This window comes from Gopherus evgoodei, chromosome 2 (assembly GCF_007399415.2).
Source record: "Gopherus evgoodei ecotype Sinaloan lineage chromosome 2, rGopEvg1_v1.p, whole genome shotgun sequence".
Lineage (NCBI taxonomy): Eukaryota > Metazoa > Chordata > Testudines > Testudinidae > Gopherus > Gopherus evgoodei.
Window position 1 is genome coordinate 103671917 of NC_044323.1, and position 26404 is coordinate 103698320.

General features: G+C 38.7%; 1 protein-coding gene across 6 annotated transcripts in view; it reads right to left on the reverse strand.

Annotated features, from left to right (window-relative positions):
• Positions 1-26404, reverse strand: part of TNS3 (tensin 3) — a 438738-nt gene that overhangs the window by 236308 nt on the left and 176026 nt on the right. For all 6 annotated transcript variants that reach the window (XM_030551450.1, XM_030551451.1, XM_030551449.1 and 3 more), the window contains exon 4: positions 18180-18217. In XM_030551450.1, the coding sequence (XP_030407310.1) occupies positions 18180-18217 (38 nt within the window). The remainder of the gene's footprint in view (positions 1-18179; positions 18218-26404) is intronic.

The window sequence follows — 26404 nt, forward strand, 5'->3', positions numbered from 1 at the left end:
TCAGCTATTTGTCACTTCCTATGAAAATTCTCCTCAGCAAATTATAATTTTTAAAGGGAATTTTCCAAAACAAGTTAGCGTATGGAAATTTTAAGCATACTAAATTCTCAAGATGATAAAAGAAATTCAGTGAATTTTATAAAATTAAAATTAGGCAAAAACAGATTTAACATGTCTGGGTTCATGACTGTGTCTGTAAAAACCAGCAAAAATCATTATACAGCTCCTTCAAAGAGCAATTAGAAACCAAAAACATATTAGAGTGGCCTTCAAATAAATGCAGTCTTATACATTGCATTTTGTGATGCCTAATTCTATAGTAAATTTGCTAAAGGAAAGTTTGAGGAAATACAGCCAGAAACTCTGGAGTTCTAAATCCAGCTCTGACAGAGACTTTTTCTGTTGCCTTATTAAATTCTCTGCTTCAGAGTTTTCTGTCTGATAAAATGAGGATAATACTGTGCTTACCTACCTCAGAGAGGTGTCATGAAGGATTAGTTAACGTTTGCAGAACTCTTTGAAAGTAGAAAGCACTGCCACATATAGACACTGAGCGTTATGATGTCTAAGCCATGAGCCTGTTCCTACATTCCTGACACAAGCAAAACTCCTTGTTGCCTCATTTGGGATTACAGAGCAGCGCCCTACGTTAGCATCTTAAAAGGAAAGTTACGTTCCTTCAGAAGACATTTTATATTTCAGTGCATTTAAATACACACAAACTCCTGTGCAAAAAACACCCATGAGGCAATAGAAAGAGCTGTTTAATATTAAATCATTGGAACTGTTGGAAAAGAGACCCTCACTAACAACCTGGAATGTGTCTGTTCTAAGAAATAAAAATGTATTGTTCACATTTTTCTGCCACCTGGAAGCTTGGTTTTTCTCTCCACAGTGTCTTGTTTGATTTGGCAAGGTCACACACTTGGCCTATATTGAGAAACCCCAAAAAGAAAACTGTGAACATGTCAGCTTGCAAAAGGAAAGAAAAGAAGTTTCTTGTTACATAAATCAAAGTCCACCTACAATTCTCTCAAGGGCCATGCACAGAAGAAGAGATTTGGTACCTAGCTCCATATGGTGCATTTGAAAAGAACAAAAGAGAAGGAACTCTTCAGAGCTACCAAAACCTATAGGGATTCCTGGATGCAGTAATGGAGGAGCTCTCCAGTTAATCAGAGGCAGGTAATGACAGATCAGCATTTTCTATGCCAGCTAGCTCTCTAACTCAGATAATTGGCTATGCCCCAAAAGAGTCCAGAGGCAAAGAAATATTTACAAGAACCTAAAATGGAGTCTTGGGAGAGCATATAGTGATTAGAGCCAGTGACAGGGTCCAGGACCCTTATAATTTTCTTGACTCTCCCACTAACCTGTGTGACCTGGGGCAAGAGATTAATCCTATCTGTAACTTAGTATGCCCATCTGAGCGAGGGGTATACTACTATTACACCCAAAAAAGGGCTTTGGGAGTCTTAATCAATGCAAGATTTGTAAAGGTTTGAGATGCTTGGGCAAAACATGTTATATACATGCACATTTTTATTCAGAATATCTTGGGTTTTGTTGGATTTTTTTCTTCAGAAGAGTGAAAACAAAAAAACAAATCCACTTTTTTGTCAATTGTATTTACTTTTGTTGAGAGCCTCCACTTCTGCTTCCTTTGTATCAGGTCTGACCTCTTAAAGCTTAATTAGATACACATTCCACAGTGAACTCTGTTATCCTTTTAGGATTACAGACTTATTTATTTTGGTATAATCCCCATGAGAAAACATGCTTCATTTACAAAGTCAAACAGATCTTACACACAACCAGAAGGGGCTCTGGAAAGGAGGGAAATGGTTCCATGGAAGTTTTCCTCCCTCAAGGGAATAAAATACGAGTACACACTGAATTTTCTTGAGAGAAAACAAACCAGATGTACATCAGACCTGTCTTATCTCAGGATTTTAGCCTGACACTCAGACTTTGGGGAGATTTCCCAGGCTCTCAGGTCTGCTTCCAAAGTCTCAGTACTTTTGTTGCTACAATATCAGTGAGGGACATCAGTGCCACAACTGTCATTGCTGCAATGGGCACAACTATTAAAGTAGCATCAAAAGAATTTGAGGAGGAATCAGTCCTGCCATGATAGACTGCAGTGAAAATAGTTTTTGGAACCTGGACCCTCACTTGTCTCATAACTCACTTAAAATCAGTAACAGATTATTTTCCTGATTTGATAAGTTGAAAATATAAAATGATTAATTGTACTTTTAATGGGAGAGGGAAACCAGAGAGGAGATAGAAGAACTCAAGCCAAACGGAAAATGCTATGCTTTTCAATTTCCCATTATAGGCAGGTATGCTGTACTCCCCTTGTTGACAGAAGTCTTATGCTTGTCTTCCACGTACATTCATCACTATTTTGCAGTTGTAACCCAACCTTACACAGGGTTGCTTCCCCCACCGCCTCTAGTGGCTAGTTCTAAATACCGTAGATACAAGTCTGCTGCAACCTATGAGCTATCGATCTTCGGTTCTTTATGTCGGGCAGTAGACAGATACATACATTAAGACCCAGAAATCCTGGGTTCAATCCCCATGGACAACATCAAAGGGGTGCTGTCATTCAAGTCTCTTCCATTGGCATGGTATAGAAATACTTTAAAGCAGGTGGGGGTTAAATAGCACTGCAATATTGGCCACATAAATAATCTGTTAAAACACCCTTTCTCGTAATATACACCAGATGTAGTCTGTTCACCATCAGATCCACAATCCGGTGCTTCCAATTTACAAAACACTTTCAGAGATGAAATTTAGTTTTGTTTTCACTTATATCATCCAACTCCATACTTCTCCAGTCCTATATTTTTATTGTGAAGAGAATGACAGTAAAAAAGGGGTTCATGCCTTTGATGACACAATCTGTTTACCATATGGAAAGATTTACCTTTAAAAGCTACTCCTCTGGAGTAGAAATCTAAGGAAGATGGGATGCTCTAGGGAGAAAAATCCCTGTGAGGATTTCCTTGTGGAAGTTCCCCCCACTATTCAATAAGGGAATAAGATTTACCCCATTCAGGAAAAGATGCAGCCTGCCCCACATCCAGGCTCCTTGATGACATGGTTCCAGCTATGGCTGCTCAGGGGCCCTTCCTTGGGTTATGCAGAAAATGGAATACAACACAGCCTAAGGATATAGTTCCTTTCCAGGTAAGGCCTACACAGATGGTGGAGAGATGATATGCATCCCCTGGCCCTTCCCACTTTGAACCTCACAGAGAATCTCCATCAAACCCAAGTGGGGGGGTCGATGCTAAGAAGGTGACTAAACCACTCCCCCACTTCACATAGGGAAGGGAAGACAGCATGGTCTGATGGACAGAGCACTGAATTGAGATTAAGGAGACTAGTTCTACTGGTAACTCTGCCACCGACCTGTTGTTTGTCACTTCACCTCTCTGTGGCTCTGTTCCTCCTTCCGCTCTGTCTCTCAGATTATAAACTCTGGGGCAGGAGCTATGTCTCAGTATGTGTTTGCATAGCACTTAGCCCCCGGGGACCCCAAGCATGATACTAGCCTCTAAGGGCTTTTCTAATACAAACAACAATAATCTGTGCATGGAGAACTCCTTTATGTGCATATCTGGCATATCCACTACCAGTCACTGGGCAGTGGCACCATTAAGGGGCAGTGAGAGGAATGAGTGGGACAGTAAGTCCTGAGAGACTTTGACACGCCAGAAGGGAAGGACTACTCTGACCTGGCTGGAGGTCCAAGCCATGAAGCGAGAGCAGTCGAGTCACAAGCAAGCGAGATGGGGAGAGTGACAAAGTGAACAACTGCAGGAGAGTCATCAGACTGGCATAGCTAATCTCCAGACAGAACCAGATGGAGGCACCCTTAGCAGTGAGTAGAGCACCAGGTGACACTGGTCCTACACTTTTACCTTGGATCAATATTTACCTCAGGAAATTGGGGCACATTTTAATTCTCATTATAGTCAGGTAACTCTGTTTCAAATGCAATCTTTAAGGGAGGAGTGTGGGATACAGAAAAAGTAATGCCGAGCAGAAAGACTGAAGCATTGACTGAATAATATTGTTGGTATCATTTCTAAATTGATCACATTTGCTGGGCTCTGTTACAGTCACCATGTTGCCCTAGAATGTCAGCATTCTTCTAGATTTGTTTGATCCTGCCTCAGTTGCAGAGGGTTGGACTTGATGAACTCTTGAGGTCCCATGCAACCCTACATTTCTATGATTCTTTTATTCCAAACAGTTGATGTACCAAGTAGGTTGGACAAGACTGGAACTGTGTTTGCCCCTACCTGTGCAGTGCATTCAGTGGCATTGACATGGTTAAATTATTTTACTCTCCTAAAATTACTGCTATAGGATTTCTGCCAACAACGTAACAAAAAATGGCATAGAATGAGAAGCCTTGATTCACCAATATACTTAAATGCATGTCACACTTCAAACAAGGCAAAAGGTCCCACTGACATGTGGGGCATGTGCTTAAGTGCCTTGTTGAACTGGAGCCAGAAAAGGCAAATGAATGCCAGGCTTGATATCTTTAGGTAAAACCTATTATTTCTATACTTGAAAGAGTTGGAGCAAAATTCTCACTTATAGTGTATGCACCTGCTGAACTCACAGTTACAACAGAGGCACAAAAAATTACCTCCATTCTGGGCTGGTAGAGGCAGATCCCTTCATCTACTCTCTTCCATCTACTCTGATGCAGGAATGCTCATCAACAAAGAAAACTTCTGATCTTCCCATCCAACAATGCAAGGAAGGATGCCCAGTCTGTTCCATGATAGTTCTCCCCTTCAGCTTCCACAGAACACGTGAAAGAGCTTTTCTTGCCCTTCCTATCTAGTTATATGTCAGCTTGCACAAGAGAAGAGGTGAAGAGACTGCCATTGTCTTCCACCTGGAATTGGATCAGGGCTTTGAAACACAGGGTGCTTCCCCCGACTGCACTGCCAAAGCTCAAGTTCTTCCATCATTGGTTTCTATAGTTATTAAAAGGTCACCTTTACATAGGACTTACAGAAACAGACAGAGAAAAATTCTAAGCATATTCTTTTAATTTGCAGGTCAGCCTTTACACATAAAATTTCCTGGTGTGATCACAGAAATACTGGGGTTTTGTGTGAGTGCACATGTGCCCCAAGAAATTTTGAAGAGGCATTTTTAGAGGCCTGCTGAAAATATAGTTCTAAAATGTTTTGCCTACTCCCATCACTGTAAAATATTGTACAATTGATTTGATGGAGCAAACAAATATTTATTATGTACTAGGGATGAACTTAGAACTGTCCTGGGTCCACCTGTTATGAAGCAGTGGTTTAAATGACCAAATCTGATATATGACAGAATTGATCATTCCAGATGAGAGGAAAAGAAATATGTGTTAAAGCAAACTCTAAATAGTATTTACAGAGACAGCTTTCATCCTCTCTTGCAGGTCACAAGTTAAAAGTTCAGACTTACATTGAGCTACGAGTCTTTTCACCTTTATTTATTATTTTATTCCTTCCATAAAAAACTAGATATTATTACAATATTCCAATTACAACACAGCATCTGTATAAGGGACTGTATAGATCTCTGACTTGTCCTTTTTGTTAAGATGTAATGTTATGTACACAGTACCTGTGTTAATGTCCCTAATCGAATTAAGTGAAAATTTCATTGAATGTCATTCAATTCAATGTCATTGAAAATACCATATCCAGTAAAATACATCATAAAGCCTTATATTTTTACAGAACTTATCATTTCTTTGGGTGGTCCAAAGCACAGACCAGCTTGCAAGATTGAGGACTAAAATCTCCCATCATTGAAATGCAGCCATCTCTAGGGTAGAATGCAATCGCTGATTAACAGTACTACACATCAGTTTAAGAAAGGAAGCAAAGAATAATTATTCAGTTGAAACTGAACCAGGCATTAGAGGGAAATAAAAATAGTTGTTCATAGGCAGTGAGTATGGACGCCAGTGCTAATATTGCTTCTCTTGAGAAGAACGCTATGGGAGGACTAATGACTATGTGCAATCAGGCCCCATTTCTAATGTTTTACATCTCATCCCAATGATCTCCCACAGCATGGTGCCCTTAACCTCATGCTGCAGCACTAGTGGGCTCAGAAGGAAGCCTATCCTGTATTAAGTTCCCAGCACCACTCTCTCCAACACCATGGAGTATCCTGATTCAGGTGTTGCTCATTTTATGAAATGAGTTCACAGCCCAAAGTAATATGGCTGAAAAATGGCGTGACATCAGGATTGTAATATTAAAAAGGGCAGAAGTTTGTCAATTAATTCAGTCATTTCCAGTGTCATAATTTCAGCATCCAACAATGCTGCATCCCATGAAAGTCTTGGCATTAAGTTTTATATGTTTAAATGTGTCAGTTTGTAACTCCTCAAGATTTTCAAAAGAATGTGAATGTCACAAAAGAGACATGGGAGGGTTTGGGACAGAGGGTTATGGATATGGTTTTTTTTAGTAGTTCTCTCCATAAACACTGTTTGTTCACTGTGTTTGCATGTTTTAACTGTACTATATTTTTACATTTTTGTGCAACACTTAAAACACTATGGGAAGATAAGGGGAGCAGTCCCTTAGAAAAAAATAGTAAAAAGTATATAAAATTATTATTAAAATCCTGTGTTACGATACAGAAGAGTACAAGTAAACACTGATAAGGCTAAATGTACAGCTCAGACTTCTGATAACGGAAATCTGACAAGCTGTAAATTTCATGGTGTTTATTGAAATCACTGCATGTATATTTATAGCTTCATACACGTGCAGTATTCTTTGTCTGCCAGTACTTCCCAACAATGTCATTACTCATGTTTTCTTTAGAGTACTGCTTTGATCCCCTTTCATGAAAGTGGTAAGACATTCCCACACAATATAATTCTGAAAGTTATTTGGACTGTTTGAGTGTTTCAAGTCCCTCAGCCCTCAACCTCATACCCTGTCCAGAATATTGTCCAGGTTGTGATGGAGTCCCCCAGTAGCTTGTTATGTTCACCTTCATTAAAAAAAAGAGTCTACAATATAACACAGTAATGGTCTAAATGCTACAGCTTACCATAGGATAGGGTCTATTTCTGTAGACAACTATAGGATGATTTTCACAAGGGCAATTGCCCAAGTACTGTCACCATTGCTCTTCAAGAAGCTGAGGTTCTCTCTTTGGCCTTAAGAATGGTAATAAAAACTCATGAGTAAAGCTATGAGTATAAGTGTACTGTAAGAGCAAGCCGCTCTTAAAAAAAAAATAGCAAAGGGAGTGGCTAGCAGAAAGCTCCAAGGTATTCATCGCTAGAAACCAGGATTCAAATGTGACATGGGTTACAACATGCCCTAAGTGATTGTTCTAGGCAACATCAATGTGAAACACATCATTCCTGCCTTCTTTGATCCCATGTGATGCCCTTTATAAGGTTGACAAATTCTCTTTTTCCCTGTGATAAAGGATTCCTGCTTCATGAGGGAAGCTTGTGTTAGGTCTCCCATGTCTATACAGAGTGGATTAGAGTAGGACAGAAAACAGAAGGGTCAAGGAGGAGATCCTCCCCTAATTCACCAAAAACAAAGCAGTTTTCAGACAGAGAAAATGTGTAGGTGTTGACGACAGATCCTTCATGTTGGAGAAAAGTAAATTCAAGTAATATACTTAAATTTACATGAAGAAAAAAGAAACCATGCAATTATGACTCTTTTCTCCCCAGCCATGGGATTTAGGAAGGTGGTATTATTTTGCTGATAAAAAGCCAAGAAATAGTACACTTACTGGTTAGGCCTTTACACAAAACAGCCACCTACTGTCTTAAAAAGTGAGATTAAAACTTATTTTTTATCTAACCATAATCTGCTTTAAAATGTTTTTTTCATTCTGAGGAAAGCAAGCAACCGACTGTCCAATGAACAACCCCAGCATGGCATATCTGCTCATTTAACAATACAGTCTTTATGCCCATAGAAAGCCTTTTCAAATCATTATGTCACTCTATTGCCGACAGTTTGTGGTCAGCCAGAACAGTTCATTAGAATGACATTAAATCTAATGGAGGACAAAACATTTTGCAGATAGTGGAATCTAGTATTACCTTTCAGAATCACTTCTAGGGGCAGCCTTGCAAAATCCAAAGACCATTTACAGCTGGAGTAAAATTTTGTAATCATCTGAGTTTATGCCCAATAAGAAATAAACATAATTTCTCACTCAATCCCAAAATCTTTAAATTCTAACCTGGTTTTATATTTGTAATAAACTCCAAACCACAGGGTAAAAGCCCTTAAAGTTTGTAAACCTCATTGAATTTGTTCTGATTGATGGAATCCTGTTGAGACCATTCAAAAGTCAGAGTTTCATGTGGCTTTCACTTAACAGCTTTGGGCAAGCCTTCATCTGAGTTTTGGATTCATTCTAACCTCAAACCTAAAAAATGTAGCATAGGCAAAAGAAGGGGCTGAACCCATGAGTATTGAAAACAACGGAAAATGTCACACAAATCTTTGAGATGCAAAACCTCCATGTTTCACACAATTCTGCTGTTAATAGCTTTAATCTGACCTGATAACAATTGCATATATGGAGTAAATGAAAACACGGACCATCTGTACATTCCAAATGAGGCTAAACCAAATTTATTTTCAGTTTAATCTGCTCTTAAAGAAAAGTTATTTTAAAACAATAATAAATTAATGACAGTTAAAACTCAGTGAGGGTATATTGAAAGGATTGTCTAGTTTGAATCTTCAAGTTCAAATTACTGGTGTTTTAAAATGTCTCTTCCAGAAAATAATCATCTTTGCTGTGCTCAGCACAATTACCTGAAATTTGATGTGGGAAGAACTCTAAATTGTGAAATGCTACTAAATATAAACTGTGAAACAAAGTTAGAAAGCTTTTAGTTAAAACTGGCATTTGACTCTATTGTCATTAGAGTAGTGGCCTCCTTTCTGAGAAGCAACACATGGTGTCATTTGAGCATAAAAGCTTCTATAACAGAGTCTATCCTGCTTTTATACTTGTTTAAACATCCAAGAAAGAACTATACTCTCCTTTTTCCGCATACATACTATGACTACCATTAACATTGACAGGAGCAGTACACATATAAAAAGGGAAAATGTACTCTGCACTCACTATTAAAAAGTCAAAATTTATCAACACAGTGGCATTCAAGACACAACACTTATTTCCATTTCCAAATAATGTACTGCCCACAGGAACATACTGGGCCAAATTCTGCCACTGTTTAGAAGCCCACAGCTCCAGAAGACAACATGTGATAAATGTAAGGAAAATGGATGTGGTTTCCCAGATCACCGAAAACAATCTGAACACAGACGAAACTAATATAATCTTCCAAAGGTATCCATCAATCCAGTGAATTTAGGATCATCTCTGAAACCCAGACCAAAATCCCAATAGATCTGATCTTTTCTCTTCTTGAGTATCTGAAGTGTAAGGTGCCTCAACGCCCTCTCTTTTGGTAGTCTAGCCCACAGCTCAATTGTACCTATTGTTAATAACTTTTTCCCTTAATTTTTCCTTCCTGAGGTAACCTGGTGTATTAACAAGAGATGGATTAAGCTTAATTTATTTTTCCAATCCCCTTCTTTAGGCAATATTGCCAAAGTAAAAAAACCTTTCATCACAACAATAATTGAAGGCTAGAGAGTTGTTCCCCCATTGTATGCTTCACCAATGAACAAGTAAGTATTATAGTCACCTGGGATATATAATATACCATAGCTAGGTAATATGTTACCTGGGATAGATAGCGTCTGATACAGCTGAAAACTGACTACTTTCTGTTTGAGAAATTCATGAAAATGCAGAACAACCATAAGCACCATCCCTGGATTGTTGCACAGAGCAGAGATAAAGGACAAAGTCTACCGGGAGAAGATAATTGCATATGCAAAGGTTCTGTTGAAGTCAATTGGAGCCAAACGTGCGCATCTGAGAGCAGGACTTAATCCAGACTGTGGGTTGAAACACGAGGCTTAACAGTATGAAGAAAAAGAAATACAGATTCGTATTTCTGAAGGCAAAAGACGACAAAAAGTAAGATACTTGTATACAACATATTTCTGTTTATACTTTTTTGTTAGTTGGGAGAAAAGACCTGCAAATACACAAACAACCGCAAGTTAAATAAAACTAGTGTTAATATTAGAACAGTAAGAATCCAGTTTATTCTTGATAGTTACCTAGTCTGTGCAAATTATGCTGTGGAACATACTTACCGTTAATTGGTTTTGGTTAAGATAAATTGAAGATTCAAACTCTTCAAAGAATTATAGTGGCTATAGTGGGTACAGTGAATTATAGTGCATCATAGCAAACTTTTGTTTAGAGAGAAGTCATTATGAAACAATGACTTCATCATAAAAGAGATTTCCAGTGTTTGTGTATGTATATAAATACATTACAGACAGATACAGAGAGATGATCTACCAACCACTTGCTAGGAACTATTTAAGGTTACTTGGGTATTTTTATGTAATTTCATGAAGATAATCTAAGGGATAAATCCTGCTCTGTGTTGCTCAGGTGCTCTGACATGGATGGTAGGGGAAAAGAGAGAATCAGGAGCCACCTCATCCCTGCACAAGCAGTAAAGCAGGATCTTTCCATCTGACTCCAAAAAGTGCCAGGAAGGGGCAATAACTACCACAAGACCCCCTACCTAAGTGATTTAGGACCACAAGTCCCTTTGAAAGTCAATGACAATCATTGGGATTGTACTCCTAAATCACTCACACTCTAGAAAAATCCCACTCATATATCTTATGCAATTCTTTATTTGCAATAGTAAAGCAATTTGAATTTACAACAGCAGATCCAACACAATGTGATGACTGGTGTGTGTGTTGCCTTCCTCCTCCCTATTCCTGTTTTGTTTCCTGGTTCCTGCTCCCTGGACTCAGTGTTCCTGTTCAAGGCTGCATGTGCATATGTGTGTTCACACTGCTGGGTGCGGGCAACTAATCAGGGCCCGCTGCTACATATCTGCCATTCGGACTATTATCACGTTTTATGCACACTGCTGCTGACCTAACCAGTTCATGGTTATTACATATTTTGATTGACAACTTAACTGCGTGTCATGCATCATTTTTCTTTTCTCTCTCTCTCTTTTTTTGAGAGACTTTTTGGACTGCTATTCTGGGGTACAGCAGGGTGTAATACCTAACCAGAAATCTTTATTTTACTATTTGTACTGCTTTCTTTTCCCTGCATTGTGTTGTTTGTGCTGGTTTTATTTTAATTCATGCTACATATTATTTTTTGTTTGTCTATTTCCATTAATTTTTTTCTCTCAAACCCCCACCTCCAAACAAATAAAAAAACCCTGTGTCTTTCCTAGGTCATTAAAGGGTTTATCAAGTGAAAACAGAACATAAGGTCCCTAGGGATCAGGGGCAGAAAACAAGGCCTTCTTCCAACTCCTTTAAGTCACCAGCATAAACAGAGAAAAAGGAAAGGAAAGGAAGCGTCAAAGGAAGAATAATGTTTTCCGAAATACATAACCCTGAAAACAAACTATTACAAAAATGCGACCTTTGACAAAAATGACAAGAGTGTCAAGTGGGATTCTGAATGTTTAACTTTTATGATTTTTTGATGGCCTGTTTCAGAAGGAGTCAGTAGACTCACAGTATAGATTTAACATTTCTGGAAAGGAAAGGAAAAATAAACCAAAAGGTTTGGAGTAATACATTGTTTGGTCTGGCTTTGGCAAAGTGGCTTGCTACAGCTCAGGAAATTAGTCTGAACAAGGATCTTAGGTCATTAATACCAACTCCCAGAGCTTTGATTTAATCTGCACTCCACTGAGATGTGTAGATGGCTTCCTGAATTGAGAAAAAAGGGAAGGCACGTACAGTTGAACCCCTGTACAATTAAAATAAACTAATCTACTACAAAGTATTTGAGAAGCTATAAAACCATCTGCATGTGTATAATGTTTGTGTCATTGAAACATAATGTGGAACTGGCAAAGAACCAAAAATGAAAAGGTCTTTTGGACTGAGTCAAAACACAAGTCATCCAGCTTTTAGTGAAGGACACCAGCGTGGCTTTCCAAGAGAGTTCAGGTGTTCACCTGAAAGTTGGCTTGTAGTACACACTACTAAGACCCTGATTCAGCAGAGCACTTGAGCGTGAGCTTAACTTTGTGCAAGTACTTAAGTTCCATTCATGTAAATGAGATTTAAACACATGCTTAAGCAAATCAGGACCAAACACACCTTCTAGGGTTCATGGTTATTTTGGAGTTCTGACTTATAGGACAACAGAAGTTGGAAAACAGATTTTTTGTCTCCAAAGGGTATAGGGTTGTCTAGTCAGTGCTACTAGATGAGGCCTTTCAAGAATCTGCAGCTCTGTACCACATGTATGCACAAGTGAGAGTGTGAGGGAGAAAAGAAAATGGTGTCCCAGAATGGAGGGTTGGGTGAAAGGCTCCTGGCCTCAATGGGACAGATAAATATTCCTATATCTCTGTCAGAGAGAAGAAATGCTCCCAACAATACAACACTGAAGAGAAACAAAGAGAACTGAAGATAAAAACCCAGAATAGAGTTTGGGGGCACTACTGAGCCTAGCTTCTGCATCTGCAGCAAAGTAACTGAACAGATAGCCATCTGGAACCACTTCCAAGTTTAACATGTATAGACTGAGGCAATACAAAAACCTAATTATCCTAATTAAACAGGATGTGTATAGTAAAAGCAGCAGAATATGTTCTCTGGATAAGAACTGAATATGAGGCTCTCTTTGAGATTGTACACAATAAAGGGACTCTGATAGAACCAGCTTTAATACACAGTACATGTATATTAGCAGTGGATACTTCTTCATAGAGCTAATTCTTTCCCTCATCTCCCCCTCTCAAAAAATAACTCAATCCCATGAAAATACCTAAAAGTATATAAATAGCAGGAGCTATTCTCATTAAAAAAAATAATAGAGTGTTAAACTATAGGATAAAATAGCAAGTTAGGAGGCTGTGGTTAATTCTAAAAACATCCTGTTGCAGACAACTGAATGTTAAATCCTACATGAGATGAGCCATAAGTAACTTCACAGATTTGTGTGCATGGGCTGATCAGAAATGGTGCTTCCATTGTTTTTCAGCCAACTCATCCCTCTAACCCCATTCAAAAAGTTTCTAAGGTAGCAAAGGATTTTCACCAGATCCTCCTTGCTTGGTACTAAGGAAAATGGGAAAGAGAAACAGTTTGATCGAAAGCACAAGTACCCAGCTGAGCAGTGGCGAAAGCACAAATGAACAATAATGGCCAGAGGAGGAAAATCAGCATGTCCTGAGTGATATGCAAGTGGATGTCATGCAGCCATCACAGCTGCTGCAGCACATGTAATCAATAATAGTACAAACTCCATGGGCCAGGTGTTCTATTGTCTGAGTTAAAGGTGCCTAACTTTTCTTGCCTAACACCCATGCACCATTAACTTTTGTGCAAACATGCATCCTAGGGCAAGAGTATGCCATGTAGAGTGATCTTCCCTTGAACCACCTTCTTTCTTGTAAACCAGTTCCACATCCAGCTGACTATGTGACTGGTGTGCACTGCTGTCCCTGAGGAGTACTACAGAGGGGCATTCTTGTTTCCATGTGTTTTTTTGGCCAAGCTGTACATACCTTGTGGGTCACTTGTGCAGACCCATTTAAACAGACAATCAGAAGGGTCTCTAAGATCTGAACCAATATGACCTATCAAATCAAGCTGTATTATATCTAAAGCCAAGTGTTCCCACATGCCTGTGTTCACTTTGAGATCTGAAGTTGAAAGATGCTCTATTTGTGGAGAGATAGCAGAGAAATTTTTTTCATAAACCGACAGGTTATAATAGATTTCCACAAGGGTAACTTCAGGAACATATGCGATTTTTGAAAACAAGCTACTTGACTAGCCATGGAGGAGTCCTTTTTGGTGCTCTGTTTCTCCCCCAGGATAGTATTAAATTGCTTGAGTCCTGAGTAACCACACTGTTTTTTGTCTTAACAAGCTTGTCTGGGAGATCAGTCCACATATTTGCTGCTTTCTGTATGAAAAAGTGCTTCCTGACATCTGTTCTGAATTTGTGGATACTTAATTTCCATTAATGCCCTCCTCTCCTATCTTCAGAGCTGAACTGAAAATAGTAACTTGACAGATATACATATATCACTTAAGATTTTATATACAGACAACCATTAAACTCCCTCCTACATTTGTTTTTCTTTGCTACATTAAACAGAGAAGAATTTTTTTTAGCTTGGCATTTACAGCTCAGACATTTTAGTGCTGAGATCAACATCATGTGCGTGCCTTATTCTGTATCATTTCATGTGTTACAATATCTATTTTAGAATGAAGTAAGATGCACTGAATGTGGTAGGCTAAAATTACGATAATCTAATCACAGCTCACTTACATTTTTGCAGTTTCAGGGTCATTTACTTCAGTTGGTCCTTTATGTTCTAGTAAGTTTATTTCAGTGCTTACTTGCATTTGTTATTTTGTACTCAATGTTGTGTACTTAATAACTTTATAGCTACTGTGGAACTTGTTTACAGTTAATTTGGATATAGTGAAACTAAAGCCCCACATAAGTTCAACACTTTGTAACATGCAAAAATTGCAACTCAACTTAGAGTGACATTGGTCTATGAGGGAAGAGGGGCAGTAGGTAGAGGGGACAGATCCTCAGCTGCTGTGAACTGTCATCATACCATTGATTTCCATAGAGTTATAACAATTTATAACAGCTGATGATCTGCACAAAGTCTTCCATGGGAGATGGATCTTCAATGAGAGATCTCCCAATCTAAGAGACTAGTCCAGACGTTCCATTCCAAAATGTTGCTCTCAAACCTTAGTTTTCCATAACAAGGTATTTTCTGTGCCTTCCTGTCACCTATACTTTACTCTCCCCTTGGTAAAATGATAGAGCCAGATCATATTTCTAATAAAGCTAATATCGAAACTGCTGGTAATGTAAGTGGAATCAGGATTGGGCACTTACTCCTTTCCTCAGATAGTTACAGTCTGAGCAAATGTGGGCTGTATGGCACAACTACATCTACTCCACTTCAAAGGATGATTCTGACTGTTCAGATACCAAAAATATCACTATTGAAATGAAATTCTCAGACAACATCACAATGTCAATTTTCATTAATTTACTAGTGAATGCTTCATGCTGTTGTTGTTAAATGATTTTATTTTCAAACATTATTTGGTTCAGTAAGATGCTGTGTAGCTTGAGCCACTTATAACAGTAACTTCGCACAGGTTCCATTGTCTTCAATGGCTTTGGATCAGGCCCTTGATGTGTGCATATATTATTGTCTTCAAAACAGATTCAATCATAATAAAAATATAACTGGGTTTGCCCGCATGCACTCCTTTCCCATGCAATTTACAGCTGATTAATTGCTGATGTTTTACATCTTGTGGCATGTTTCTCTATTGAAGGTTGATAGAGGGGTACTCCCAAAACATATAAGCTAAAGTAGCACCAAAGGAGTTACATACCCATCAGCATTTACGAAGTCCGTTACCATTATATAATATATTTTAACCAAGACATCTAGACTATTACCCTGATCATGCAATCATATTTTCATGGGTGAAAGCTTACGTTCATGCAGAGTCCCACTGAAGTCAATGGAATCCTACAGAGATCTTCAGGAGGAAGGATTTGCAGGATCAGAGCTCTACACAAGGATCCATTTATCCATCACGGAAACCCAACTAGTTCTGAGGTTACAAAGTGTAGTTGCTCAGTAATAACAGTTTAGTTGCAGACTTATATTAATACTGATTTTTTGTACTTTTCTATTCCATTTGAAATAGCAGCAGCAGGAATCACACTTTACACTTCTGTGACGTTTGACACTGGCAGAGATTTCCAAAGGCACAAATAACAGTTGGGCACCTAATGGCCTTTGAAAGTCAACGGGAGTTGGGCACTGAACTTTGAAAACTGCCCCTATTAATCTGAAAAATGTCTAATATTCAGAACATCAATTTTCTATGTCATTTGAAAGATGACACCTCCAGCAGCACAGCACTCAGAAGAGAACATGCCACCTACTGAATCATTGTTACTACTTACTGTAATTGCTTGAAAGTCTACTATCCAAGCACTAACTTAACCCAGCCCTCTTCAGCTTATTCTGATGGGATCACACTAACTTAGTGGTGGTTTAGTACATCTTGTATTTCCTTTTGGCAATTAATTTTACAGGACATCTCTGCAAATGTGAAAATTCCTTAACAGGGCTAATTTGCAGAATTATTTACTCCATAAAACTAACCAGACCACGCCAAAAAAAAAAAAAAAAAAGGCAGCAAAAGAGAAGTGCAAAATAGAAGCTCATATTAAGAATCATGCTGTAGGGGAAATAAATCAAATGTTTGATGTTTCATTCACTTCTCATTAATAATAATCTTCAGGAAAATACTACATTAATATGACATAAATCCTTCAGCAATGAAATAATAAAAAAATTCTAAAGTTTAAGTACTGTAATGTTAAACCAAATTAATACAAGTAAATGGCAACTTCATCTGTCACTTACGTTGACCTGTCTAAGTAGTGGAGCACATTTTATATGTTCAATAATATCCTTGCTTACAAACATCAAGACAGAACATAACATAGAATGGTGTAACACTCTGGTTTTAAATCTAATTTTTCCAGCTATGTACTTAAGAATGGAGGGGTGGGGAGGGAGTTCTGAGTGTCATCCTTAAATTTGAATTTCCTTCCAGATGTCAGTTTCTTACAATCTTAATGGTACTTTACAATATGCCAAGGATTAACCCTTAGCAAAATTTTTAAAGCAACACTTTTGAGCAAAAGTGTAATTATGTACACATAAAATCCTTATACTACAATCATAGTTATAATAAAATAATGTTTTTGATCTTTATAGGTGTTCTCTGTATGAAAACCCAAAGGGTGAATGTGTTGATTATTAATTTGCTCCTTATACAAAGACATTTTAGGATTATGTAAGCATGTGGCACTGTGGTGTGCATTTTTTCTTTTCCCTTTTTGCCTTTCAAAATTAGATTGTCTCAACATGGATTAGTCCCCTGCCATCCAAAACAAATGAAAAACAACCCTTTTTCAATCATGTTGGATTATGCTGTCTTGATGTTCTGTTGACATTCACCATTTGCTTTTAGTGCCAAATTTAACAATGAAACTAAAAGCTCACTCTGGGCTTTGGAAACATCAGTGTGGGTGAATATATTTAGTTTAATCCAATAATTTAAAAAAAAAAAACCCTCTTCAAGGTGAGCACAGGATTAAAGCCAGAAAGAAAAATTAAAGCTAGTGACATTGTATATTTGGAGATAAATTAAGTGGCAGTGATGGAAACAGGATATTGCCACTTGACTTGGGGGTGGAGGGAAACTAGGGCTTAACCTCTTCATTACTGTTCCTACACTCAAAACTTTGTGCTGCCAATGGAACTTTTATTTGTCTCTTCATCTGTATTTCTATCTTTGACATTTGTAAAGCACCCATCACTTCTGCATTTTGACACAGAACAGCAGAATGTACCTGGTTTACTGGGCATGTTTCCTCCTCTATAGCTTATAATCAATCAGGTTAGAAAGCAGTTTTCTACTTGAACCATGTCCTCTTGTGGGAGGAGTAAGGTACTGAAACCACTGATGCTGATGCTTTGACTATAAAGGATGAGATGCTGTACCGTATTGAAGTAAATGGCAAAACACTCATTGGCTTCGGGGGAAGAATTATTAATAAAATCTCTCTCTGATCAAACTAAAGCTACCATAAGATATTATGTAAGTTCATCTACAATTAAATGGAGATGTATGAAGTGAGATCACTATTCTGTTCCCATTGAGGTCAAAGGTAAAATTCCTGATTTCAGTGGTGTGGGATCAAGCTGTTAAGCAACAAATACAAGACAAAATAACAGGAAGGAATTTTTAGAAGTGAAAGCGATTAACTGTTTCTTAACAGCTGAGCATCTGGTTAAGCAATCCTCTTATTTTGATTAGCTGATATAGTCTTAATATCTACCAACCTTCAAATAAATGGAGACTATTATCAAGCAGAGAAATGAATATCTGGAAGGTGCTTACCTTTGCTTCACATTTCTTGTGGCAGGCATACTTGCAAACTAAAATAAAAGCAAAGAAAATACATAAGCAAAATACTCAGTAATTCCTCTACCCTCAACATCTCTTTAAAGTTGCCTTCTACCACACAGCCTATTAAAGCCCAGTTCTTCCACCGAGGTGTACTTCATTTCTTTACAGTAAAAATACCAATAAACAAATAACAAATAAACTGCTAACCAGGTATCAACAGTGCCATCAGGCTTTAGTCTGTTTATCCTTATGTGCAACTGTGCAGCCTGCCCTGAAAGATTGATTAACTGTAGTAATCCCCTAGCACTCTTCATGTATTCTGTCCTTTTATTTTAATAATATATGTTTAGTATAATGTTAAGGTCCAATCATCTTGATACTTGCCTTTACAGCTATCCACACACCAGAGGTGTTATGAAAATAGTAGGTATAAACAGCAAGGATAATGATGCTAATTTGTTTCTAACAAATGGTCTGAAGCACTAAAAGATCTGTGAATCACTTCAGCAAGTCTAGAGAACAAAATGAGTCAGAACTTTCCAGTCATGGTCACTTGAGAGTCAGGGTAAGATCATATGTTTCACAATCCAAAACTGAAAGTCCTTTGCACAATCCTATGAAAAGTGCATCCAAGTAAGAAGTTAAAGTTTACAGCTCTTTAAATTACTAGACTAGATGAGATCAGGATGACTTGGGTGATAAAACAGTGGGTTTGAGATTTATAAAAATACTATTTTTCTTAAAGGACAATTGGAAGAGCATCCAGACAGACACTGAAATAACTGAAAGGCAATAATATTGTATCCAGAAATATTCACTGATATAGCCTGATAATGAGGTTTGCATTGTGTGTACCTTTTCATTTACTGTTTAGTTTTGATTTATTTTCATGAGATGTCCAGCCTTTTGTTTACTGAGAGTCTTTGAGAAAGCTGCAACTGAATTTTTAAAAAAGAATACCTTTGTAAATTAAATATGTTGTTGAATACCTCACAGTTCCATTTGCAATAACTGTCAAGACGGAGTAAGTCAATGTTAAAGAATCTTGCATTTCTTAACTCTGAGGCTAATGCTGCATTCCCAGCAAATCCAGCCAGAAGGAGTAATACACCCAGAGTAATACCGTTTGCTGCAGTCTGCACCCAATTACTTAGTGTCTCCTGCCCCTACCTTCACAGTAGTATAAAAACAAAACTTCCTAAATTGAGCATCAAAGGTTTTTAATCACAAATGGCATTAGCAAGTGCAAGCCAGTGAGGTTCTCCAGTTTTCACTTGCTCTTGTATTTTCCATCAGTTCGGAATACATACAGTGCCAAATCTTGACTGGTAGTCTTTACATGGTCAGCCATCTTCTAATTCTGTGTCAGGATGCCCTCAACACGGAAAGATTGTCAAGATAATAAATCAATCTCGTTAAATTCAGTCGTATGAGGCTTAATCATCTGTTATCTTATCTGATCTTGTCAGATGCCTAAGTGTCCTTGATCCTCAAGTCTTAATTCCCAAGAGGTGAGACCTTTTATTCTCTTGGTAGAGGCCATAGAAATACACAGTCCTGACTACCAGCAACACTTGTATGGGAGCAAACATAATGATATGAGTACTTAAAAATGATTCAGTCCTAAAACAAATGGAGGATGAATTTTGACAAGGGGAAACATGATTTTCTTGCCTGCTAACACTGGGGATGACTAAACTGATTAGCTTGAATTCCATGTACGAGGAATAAATGTTTGTGAGAACTAAAATTTTGGAGTCTTTTGATTGCCGTTGATACTGTAAGGGCAGAGGTGAAAGTAAGCCGGTTCAGGCCAGTGTGGAAGACTGGTAAGAAAACGAGACTGCATGAGGGAAGGAGAAGCCTGCCCCCTGCATAAGAATAGTTTAAACTCAGCTGTTCCCTAAGTGGTTCAGCCTCCTGGGGTTAGGACTGGTTTCTGTCATCCTTGTTAATTTCACGCACAGTACCTAGAGGGTGGGGGAGGGTGTGTTTGACCATGGCAAGGGCAGTTCTTTTCTGCCCCTGGGATGAGGGGATCTCCTATATACAAAAAACACAATCAAAATCAGGAACCATTTCCAAGTTCAAATCTATCCCATTCCATCCCCAGCAGAGGATCATGGTTGTGATGTCCAAACTGCTTGCAGATCCTCTTTGAAATGTTACTGAACTGCACAGGGAACAGCTGAGTTTAAACTGCTCTTATGCAGGAGGCAGGCATCTCCCTCCCTCAGCCAGTCTCCCTGCTCCCTGCTGCAAGCTAGAGGATAGCCCCTGCAGCTGCTGAGTGCCAGGCAGGGAGAAAGCGCAAAGCTGAGTGCCCTGGCTGGAGGAGGAGGGAAGACATGGAGAAAAATGTGACAGTGAGTTTTCACTTTTTCAGGCTTATTCCAATAGTAAAGTTTTATTACTGACCGTACTGGTAGTAGTAATAGTAGCTTTATTTTCTCTATCTATGTCATGCAATGGGAGGGATCCATGAAGTACATAGGAGAGGTGGGTTGCTTGCGATTGGACCATATGGGTAAGAAATGTAAATTACTTTCGCCCCTACCCAAACCCCAGGGCTCCCAGCCACCTCTGCAGCTGGTAGCTCAGGGAGTGATTTAAAGGGCCCGGCTCCTAGCTTCAGCCAAATCCTCAAGCCCTTTAAATCCTGATTTAAAAGCCCCGGGATTTAAAGGCCCCACCTCTTCTGATAGAGGCCACGGCTCTTCCAGTTGAGGCCCCTCCCCCTCCGCAGGACTCTGGAGTACTGGTAAGTCCTTTAAGTTACTTTCCCTCCTGTGCAAGGGGTTAAAAGTCATAGTTGTTTTCCCCTAAATTATCTAGTCCTTTTTAAAATCCATTTGAAGACATTCTATGAGAGAAGTATAAAATATGGCACAGTTATACAAACAATACCCTGGCTCTGCAAGTCTGCAATCATTAAATGATCATTACAGACACTAAATAGGGGAAAAAAGCTACTGGGAAACCCTGCTGTTACAATGAAAGGCCTATTTGTCTGCTCTGCTTGTGAATAAGCACAAGTGGTGGAAGGTATTTTGAAATGTAAAGAATGAAATTATAATTCATTCTAGGATGATTACAATTGTTTCACAGCTGGTTCATGTGCTACCGAATCACAAAGGTTACATAGCATGCAATATATTTGGCTGTGGGCTCAACCTGCAGTTCTTATGCAAGATAAATAGGCTTGAAAGGATTAGATTTTTATTGATAAATGTCAATTTCACCAAGCACAAACCAGCAAAAAATATTTCCATTGATGATCATCAACATTTACAGAAAAACAAAGGACAATGCTGTTTGAGAACTTATTAGAGTTTGATTTAACACTAAGGTTTTTATTTAGGGAGAGGATAGCTTGGTGGTTTGAACATTGGTCTGCTAAACTCAGGGTTATGAGTTCAATCCTTGAGGGAGTTATCTTGGGGAGAGAAAAAGGCAACTGTCAGGGACAGTACTTGGTCCTGTTAGTGAAGTCAGGGGACTGGACTCAATGATCTTTCAAGGTCCCTTCCAGCTCTATGAGATAGGTATATCTCCATATACAATGTTGACAGTTTATGTTTGAAACTTATAAAGCTTTAACTTTTTGAATCTCAGTATCTACTGTCATTAAATAATTGTTCCTCTCCTGCCATCTGACCATCCACAGTTTCCCACAACTGTGAAAAATTAAATAAACATCGAGAAAAATGTTTAAATATAAACACTGATATCTGTCAAAATTAACAATAAACTAAAAAACAGAATTCAGCCACGCCTAAGGATAAACATCCACTGAAGTGAATTGGGAGTTTAGTTTGAGTAAAGACTGCAGGGTTGAGCCTTGCATCATCACTATCAGAAATGTTTATGACAAACATTGCATCAAACTGAATAATTCCAGTAACATTCCAACTCTGCACAGAACACAGGTCAAGATTTCATGACAAATCACTGTTATCTCTATGAGGATGTGATTTACTAAGAACAGGGAATAAACAATCCAAAGTAACTTGCAAATGTTACAAATCAAGTGGAGCCTTTTAGTTCAAATTAATTCAATTCCTTTTTCACATTTTATTGGTAAAACACTGGGATTCTACATGTACAACACGGGAAAGTATTAGTCTCACTTCCCTGACAGCTTCATTTTCCTCAGAGTCCACAAATGCTCTCATTCATACCTGAACTGCCATACTGCTAAGCAGTAGACCCAAGGTAATTCATTACTTTCTCTTACTCACTCTATAATATCACCAATAATAATAATAAAGCTAGATAAAAATAAACACACTGGGAATGAGATCACTGTCTGTCCAGATGCTGTGAGCAAAACAAGCATTCCTTTGTGTTCTGAGGTAGAAAGGAGGCTTTCTGTTTCATTCTGGGATGAAAGTCAAAATGTCTGTTGCACACATCAGTGCTAAATGGCATATCAGAAAGATCCAGTAATAGTAGCACATATACATCCCACAGCAAAAGGGCAGATATAAACACCCCATAGCCTTTGAAGGTCCAGATTTTCAAACCAGATCCATAATTGGAATTTAATTCCCTGGGGGACTAAAACCTTTGAATCCACACACACATACGCACAGTTGGGAATATTCAAAATTTGGATCTGGATTTTATGGTTTAAGGGCACCTCTAAGAACAATAACCACCATCTACGCTTCTATAGCAATGTTCATTCAAGGAACCCAAAACAGGTACATCTTTGTGACGTAATATGGAATCACAACATGCATTTTACAGATGGGTAAACTGAAGCACAAAGATACTTACAGACTTGTACAAGAAGAATAAAGAGAAGAGATTAGAATAGGACCTGCCATGTGCGCTAACCACTTGGCCACACAACCACGTTATGCATTTTTCTGATGCTGCTGACAGTGTCTCTTGTACAGATTAGTATTTCATACACTGGGAAAGTATTCTGCTAAAACACAAACATTTTGCCAGCAGTGCAAGGCTGACAGTCTTGCTGGAGCAGGTATTAAAAAAAAACTAATAAGGCTCCACAATGGGACATTTCCTGGGAATTAGCAAATAGCTGGGAGAAACTGCACCTTGAACTGTAAACCCACAGTCAGTTATCAACCCCAAGAAAGTGCCTCACGCCAATATTTCAATTGCTATTTTAAGAAGACCATAAAAAATAAACTCAAGACTCAAGATAAAAAAAAAAGTAGTTGTAGAGCTGGTCAAAATATTTTGCTCAAAATGCAGTACAATGAAAAATGGCTGTTTTCCAAAATGAATAATTTTCTTGGAAATTTTTCCTTTTTTTAAAAAAAAGGTGTGATTTTTTTCAACTGAAAAAAAGAAGGAAAGAACAAAAATCTAAAACAAAGATTTTTATTTTTAGGTTTCTGTTGTTATGGGGGTGAAGGGCCATGGAACATTAGGCGTGGGGGCTAGTGATGAGGAGGAAAAAGGACTGGAACACAAAGCATAAGCCTGGCGAATGGGGAATGGGAGGGAGTAGAGGTAAAACGGGGTAGAACAGGTAAACATGAGTTTGTATCCACACAGTATACAAAAATTGTAGCTGGCAGAATCAAAAAGTTGGATAAATGCAGGCTCTGATTTGGATAAATGCAGGCTCTGAAACAGGAGGGAGTGTTTCTTAACTGCAAAGTTGCCTCTTTTGCTGCTGCAACTCTGCGGAAACTCCTGGGAGAGCTGGAGGCTTTAAAGCCTTGTTGTAGGTGGCTATGTGAAGCACAGGGTGATGGTGTGCTGCCAAGACGCGCTGCCTCTAATCAGTTACTTTGTGACCTGGCACCTGTAGGAGAAGCCAGGGACAGCAAGGAAGCCAATTTGCTCCCGCCTCCTCCACTGCTGAGGCTGCTGCTCTGGCAGAGTCACATGATGAGGTCTGTCTCATCTGTAACATTATCCAGTCCATCTCTCAGACAAGGCAAGATTGTTCCTTATGAAACAATTCCAGTGTTTTGTCCAGTCTGGCTATAAACACCATAAACAATAGGGGGTTCTACCATGCCCTTGGGAGACTAACCCAAGCCAAAAGAAGCTTTCACTTTCCTAATATTCATCCTAAATTATCCTTTTCTTAATTTCATCCCATTATGCTTAGTGATCCTTCCTTTGCAGCACCCTCTAGAATTGCCCCTTCCTTGATGCGTACACTCTCTGAGTATCTGTATGAAAGATACACTATGCACTTCTAGCTGACACATATAGTACTTTTCAAGAGAATGAATACCTCAGAAACTAGACAATCTGATTACATGAATCATCTCTCGACTTTCCATTAACTTTATAGTAGCAACATAATCCTAGAGGGTATCTCTTTTAGACAACTTCAGTGGCAAAAAGCCAATAATGCCTCACAGTAAAGGGGCCAACAAACATGAAAATGTAAAAAAATCTTTGACAAATACAACATATTCATAGCATATCAGCTGTTAAGGAAACAAAAATGACTGTGATTTACAGTAAAAAACATTACATGACTTACAGTGAAAAGAACTCAACGAGCAGTTTTTACCAAACCGGGACATTCTTCAGAACCAATTACAGGTGATATACCAGCCAACTCGTCTCTAGACTATGGTCTGTCTGTTTCCTTGTATTATCACAGTTGATAATTGTCAGCAGGAATGAATCTGTTTGAAGCAGTCCAGCAGATTTAATCAATGTCACACTCAGCAAGACTGCTTTGGTTCCTCAGCTCAACAGCTGAAGGTCTGCATTCCACACATCAGCTCTGTTGTCAAATACAGGCCGTTCCAAATTTGTGTTTAAGAATTCTGGCATCAGTTCCGAGAACAATTGTCTCTAGCTGGCTGACACTGAAGTGTAGGGCATGCCATATTTAGTCTAGTTACTATACTTCAAAAAATCTCCTAAACAATAGCTCTGAGCATCTAATCTATACAATCACATTTCTTTTGGCCCAGTTCAGGTAAGTGTTTTTTGGAAGTTAACAGGAATGTTGCCACACTGAGGACTTTGCGATGAGGCTTAGTCACTATAAACCTTTATGATAAAAGTTTGGAAAAGTCATGAAAAAAACATCTAATGATAAATCTTATTAAACAAAAGCTCAGTCATTTACAACACATTAGAAACTGAAAGCCCATGTATCAAACAGGTTTAATTTGTAAAGTCAATGTGACAGTTTATGGTTTTATGGTAAGTATCAGCGAGGGTAGGTGAGTGTGTGTGTGTATTGTGTTGGTAGATTTTTCTTGCTCTGTGTGTGTGGCAAATGAGAGCTGTGGGTTGCTGTGAGTGGCTGTGTTTGTGTTTAGTGTTACTGTATGTACTGGGAAAGTTGTGTGGAGTTGTGGCTGGCACATGAAGTGGGTATGCTGTTCTGAGGGAGCTACATGTGTTTGGGGTTACTCTGTGTGTTCATCATGTTGTTGTGGGCATGTGGGTAGGAAGTGGCCAAGTGATTGAGAATCTGTGCAGTCTCTGAGTTATTTTTGATATCATAACAGTCTAGTACTTTAGGCATGGAAAGACGCCTTGCTGGGTATAATTTGTAAAGTCAAAATGGCTGAGAACTCTCCTGACCTGCTCAGTCTCCACCCCATCGTTCTGGGTGGATCCTAGATGTGGAGATTACCATTTGTGGAGTCCAGAACGATGGGGTATGATGGCACCTGTAACAGGGTGTACTGGCCCATTAAGCCTGGGGGGAGGGGCACGCAAGAGTCCATTCCAAGAATGTTGATGTGAGCACAGGATATTGGTGTCAGAAAATGGCTGAAACTGGATGAGAGAAGGTGGTTCTAGGGAGTTGGCAGTGGCATGGGAAGATCTCAGGACATTGTCACTTTAAGGGTCCGGGATCGAGAGTTCTGTAATGCAGAGTGGAACAGAGCACTCAATGTGCAGCAGCAGTCAAAAAAGTGAACAGAATGTTGGGAATCATTAAGAAAGGAATAGATAATAAGACAGAAAATATCATATTGCCTCTATATATAAATCCATGGTACGCCCACATCTTGAATACTACATGCAGATGTGGTTGCCCCATCTACAAAAAGATATACTGAAATTGGAAAAGGTTCAGAAAAGGGCAATAAAAATGATTAGCGGTATGGTGCATCTGCTATATGAGGAGAGATTAATAAGATTGGGACTTTTCAGCTTGGAAAAAAGATGACTAAGCGGGGATATATGATAGAGGTCTATAGAATCATGAGTGGTGTGGAGAAAGTAAATAAGGAAGTGTTAATTAC